At 37.6% G+C, this 5,261-nt stretch overlaps 1 protein-coding gene across 1 annotated transcript; it reads left to right on the forward strand.

The window, feature by feature from the left end:
* The first annotated feature begins 1,118 nt into the window (after positions 1-1,118).
* On the forward strand, positions 1,119-4,365 carry LOC129891725 (SNF2 domain-containing protein CLASSY 4-like). The gene is made up of 2 exons (XM_055967183.1): positions 1,119-2,444; positions 2,563-4,365. Exons 1-2 carry the CDS (start codon positions 1,119-1,121, stop codon positions 4,363-4,365), a joined length of 3,129 nt encoding a protein of 1,042 aa, XP_055823158.1.
* The last annotated feature ends 896 nt before the right edge of the window (positions 4,366-5,261 follow it).

The following is a 5,261-nucleotide window of genomic DNA, read 5'->3' on the forward strand; positions in this document are numbered from 1 at the left end:
TCAATATACCAATGAAGTATCACAAAGGATTACTTCATAGAAATGATGTTGACGTCAGCATGACGCCATGTACGAAATTGAAAGGGAGAAAGTTGGGTTAAGAAGATAAATAGTTGGGTCATGAGTCTATTAAAGATAAATAATTTGAGTTGATAATTAATTTTTTTTGCTCAATTTTCCCTATATATTTGAGTATTTGTGCATTCTTATTTTGAATAAAATATCGTAAATAACTATTCATCGTCCTCTCCAACCATCTAATTATCATACCATTAATAACCACTACCTTGTGTCTTTCCGATACTCAACTCAAATCATAAATAAAATTCATACATATCTAATCATATGCATTTATACATAACAAATATGTTACGAGTGGTAGGATACTTTTTGAAGCTCAGTTCTAACACCACTTTGATAGATTTTGGGGAGAATCGTGAATTATAAGAAAAGGTAGAAATTCTACAATTAAGGCTAGCATAAACAAATTATAATTACTCCAGGTTATCAGAAACATCATACCTCAATAAATAGGGTTGATTCTTCAACTTCATGGTCCAAAACCTCTTTCAAAGTTCAAAATTCGATGGGCTAATTCCAAACTTTCTCATCCATTTCTATCTCGTCTCTCACTTATTTATAGTTAGGGAACTGTTATGAATCACTCTGGGAGCGAGCCCTTGGGGCTTGATCAAGTTGGCCTTCTCGTAATGGCTTTGTCATTACAATGCCTATTGACCTGCCTAGGTGAGCTTTGCAAGATATCTTCGTGATTGACCATAATGTATCTCTTGCATAGGTTTTGGCCTTCTCGCAATAGCCTCACATCATATGATCCTTCTTGGATTGGTAAGGTTGGATATTTCGCTATTTGTCTAGTTGTATTGTAACTTTATTATTTTTCAAATAAAACAAAAAAAGGTTAGGAGATTCAAGTGTTCACACTTGATATCATCCTAGTTGGTTTGAAGCTAAAGACAGTTTTTAATGTGTCACAAAATGCAGACATTATCTCAGTCATGTTTCTTTTTTCTCTTGCTATATTAGTGTGTGTATGCATGTGACCGTTCTTCTTTTTTTTTGATCAATCAAATTGAATATTTTGACTCAGGTGGAAGATGGATTCAGGGGATGGCTCTGTTTCAAAGAGGAGGACTAGACAAAAAAAATTAAAAAAAATTGTCGAGTTATATGAGAAGAGAAACAGGTTAAGTCAAAGTGGTAATCGAACGACTTGTTCTGTGAATGTTAATATTGGAGAAAATGTTAGTCGTGGGAGGAAAAGAAAGACGGTGGAGGGTTCTGGAGGTGATAAGAGAAAATCAGAAGAAGCAAGGGTGATGAGAAATGTTGAAAAGAATGGGAGGAGGAAGCTTAGTCCAGGAACTTGTGAGTCCATCACAAAACGTCCTTTCGTCAAGGAAATATCTGATGATGATTCTGAGGAGGAGAGTGATCCTGATTTTGTTATCATTGAGGAGGAGGAGGTGGCTGCTGTAAATACTTCAGGATCTTGGTCCAGTGTTGGGTTAAGGAGTCATATTTTGAATGTAACAGATGAGGTTGTTTCATCTACCTCAAGCATGTGTAAGACAGATGACGAATCAGAAGAGTTAACTGATACAACCTCATCTTCTGAGTCAGAATTCGAAGCTTCAAGTGATGACGGTAATGATGACCTCAAAGGCAAGAATTATCGAATGATTGAATCATCAAGTTCTGATGATATAAGAAGTGATTTTGATGATGAGGAATCAGAACATGATGATCCGAGCTATCCCAAAAACAATGAAGAAGGAAAAAAGGAGTCAAATCAAGGACTAGTACCTCAGCTTGTTGTTGAGGGTGAAAAGCACAAGAAAGGCCGAGCATATATTCTTCGACCGCGCTCACTTTCTAAGTCCAAAAAGAAGTTAAACCATCGAAATTGTAGTAGCCCGATTCTTCTTAGTGATGACGAAGAGTCTAAATCCTCGTCTGAAGAGGACTGCGAGGTTGATGACTCAGCGAAAGATGTTTATCAAAAGGATGCTGTTCAAAAGTCTCGGAAGAAGATTCTTGAAGATTCTGAATTTCTGAAGTTCGTTGTTGATTCTATAATAAATGTTGATGATCATGATAAACTCAATCTTCCTGAAGAGAAGGAACAGGTTCCTGTCAATGAAACACTTCCTTTGGTATTCCGGTTTGAAGACGAGGAACCTCTCCCCCCGGAGAAAGAAGAATGGGAAAAGGAAATTGAAAATCTTTTTGTTGAAATGGATATGTGTATCTTAGAATCACATATTGGCTTTACAAATCCATCTTTTTTGCCGATGCAGAGTGGAAACATAAGCGACTGTGAGATGGGGAACCATCATCTTGTGCTAGATGAACAAATTGGACTCATATGTAAAGTTTGTTCCCACGTGCATTTGGAGATCAAATACATCTTCCCTCCTTTTGTAAGTATACGAGTTTTGTCATGTCAAGCACTTCTCTTTTTCAATTAGGAACACAATTTCAAGATCTGTTGTTATATTTTTGGTTCACTAAATTCTTGAACTTATGTAAAATTTGCAGGCTGAGAGAACTCGAGCGAGGCACGGAAGAAAATATTATAGAGAGTCGCCATCATTCTTGGATGTTGACGGCTTCAGATTTTCGGATTCGTCTACAGTACAGGATTCTCCTATTTATGAAGAAGGAACTGTGTGGGATTTAGTTCCCTCAAATGCCAAAGCAACAATGTTTCCTCATCAACGTGGAGGATTTGAGTTCATGTGGAAAAATATTGCTGGAGATATAATTCTCGAGAGGCTGAGAGAGCCCCTATCTGATAGTAAGGGAGGATGCATAATCTCACATCCACCTGGCACCGGAAAAACCCGACTCACCATAGTATTTCTTCAGTCATTTCTGAAGTTGTTTCCAAAGTGTCGACCTGTAATCATAGCTCCTTCCAGTTTGCTTCTTAACTGGGAATACGAGTTCCAGAAATGGGAGGTGGACATTCCCTTCCACAACATGAACAACAAAGATTTCTCTTTCCAGGAAGATGAAGCTACTGCTAGTGTCTTCCACTGTTTATCCCATACAGGGAGAAAAAATCCACAGCTTATACGTATGGTGAAGTTGAGATCCTGGGCTAAAAGTAAGAGTGTTTTGGGAATCAGCTATGACTTGTTCAGGATTCTCACGGGAGATGATGGAGACGGTTATGCCAAAGAGATTAGAGAAATCCTTCTAAAATTACCTGGTCTTCTGGTCCTTGAAGAAGGGCACACTGCTCGGAATGAGCAAAGCCTTGTGTGGAAAGCTTTGAAAAAGGTTGAAACAGAGAAGCGCATACTTTTGTCTGGAACTCCATTCCAGAATAACATCAAAGAGTTGTACAACACTCTTTGTGTAGTTAGTCCAAAGTTTGCTGCAGATTTGGAGCAGAAATGGGCTTCTCTTAGCAGTTCCATTGACAAGAATGCCCGAGCATTGGAAGAGATTAGGGATATTATTTCACCATTTGTCCATAGATGCAGTGAAAATGTAAAGAAGGTAAGTCTTCCAGGTATAAGGGATACCGTGATACACTTGAAGCCCACAGATTTGCAGAAGGAGATGCTTGAAAGAATTCCAGAGAATCCAAGCTCCTTTTACGAACAAAATATGGTGTCTCTGATCTCTGTTCATCCTTCATTAGTGGCAAAGAGGAAGGAGTTCTTTGAGTTAGAAAGTCAGCTACAAGAAAAAAAATGTCGATTGGATCCAGATATTGGAGTTAAAATGAAATTTGTTGTTGAACTAATTAAACTCTGTGGTGGGCCGAAGGAGAGGGTTATAATATTTAGCCAGTTACTTGATCCTCTAAACCTGATCAAGGAGCAACTCAGTTCTCTCTTTGACTGGACTTTAGGGCGGGAGATTCTCTATATGGATGGAAAACTTGATGTAAAGCAGCGACAAATATCAATAAATTCTCTTAATGACCCTAACAGTGATGTAAAAGTGCTTCTTGCATCGATTAAAGCTTGTTCAGAAGGAATAAGTCTTGTAGGGGCCTCAAGAGTGGTTTTGCTTGACGTTCTCTGGAATCCCTCAGTACAACAGCAAGCAATCAGTCGAGCCTACAGGAATGGTCAGACAAAATTTGTGCATGTTTACAATCCAGTGATATCAAAATGGGAGGTTGACAAGATTGAACAACAAACGAGAAAAAAATATCATTCGGATGTACTTTTGTCTAGGACTGAAGTCAAGATGGATCCTTCATGTTCCGAGTCAGAGGATAACATACTAGAATCCATGTTTAAGCATGAGGGCCTCTGTCATATTTTTGAAAAACTATCTCATGCACCACATACTACATGCTTTAACCAACCGAGCAGTTAGATTAGTATATATGTGCTTGAATTTCTTCTCCTTGGCACCAACATGATGCAATCTGACTTGTTTAGTGTATTTTTATCTTTGGAAAATGACTCAAATGCTTTACCTATTTCTTGTCAGATTGTTTTTTGGGTTTCTAAGGACACTTGTTAGAAGAATTTTGAAGCCATCCTTCTCACAGGTACATTACCATACCATCAGTGAGCATTTTTCTATATTTATTTCCTCGTTACTGATATCGATGAATAGGACATCGAAAAATTTCACCAGTAACTAGTACCCTGCCTTTATTGATAAGCAAACTAGTTAATTTGTATTACTATCATTAACGGAAGACTGTGGCAACAACTTTTTGTAGAAATGCAAGGTAATAACTCCACACAATAGACTTTTGTGGTCTGATCTTCAATTCTCCGGACCCCATATAAAGTGGAAGCTTAGTGCACTGGGCTGCCTTTTATCATTAATTGGAGAAAACACTTGATCAAATTATTACTGCTATAAGTTTTGTTTAACACTACTATGTTGCAAATGAGCTGTTTATACCGATTAAAAAAATCACGAATGCTGCTTTTAGATATGAAATATTTGTTATAAAATAAACTAACCTGACAAATTAATGCGGGGAAGATAAAAAAGAAAACAAGAGGAGCAGAAGATTTTTGCCGTGTATTGCAGTATTTTCTCTCTGTGTTCTATCTTTTCATTTACATCAACCTTGCCTATATATACGCACAAGATGAAGAGCAAATACCAAGTGGGCAAGTTGCCCACTTAAAAGTGGGGCCCACTTGGAAAATTACATCCAATTTGCCCACTTGAAAGTTACATCCAATACACAATACTCCCTCTTAGATGTCTATATAAAAGAAAACTTTTAGCGAAAGAATAACTATATA

The sequence above is a fragment of the Solanum dulcamara genome, chromosome 1, assembly GCF_947179165.1.
Source record: "Solanum dulcamara chromosome 1, daSolDulc1.2, whole genome shotgun sequence".
Classification (NCBI taxonomy): Eukaryota; Viridiplantae; Streptophyta; class Magnoliopsida; order Solanales; family Solanaceae; genus Solanum; species Solanum dulcamara.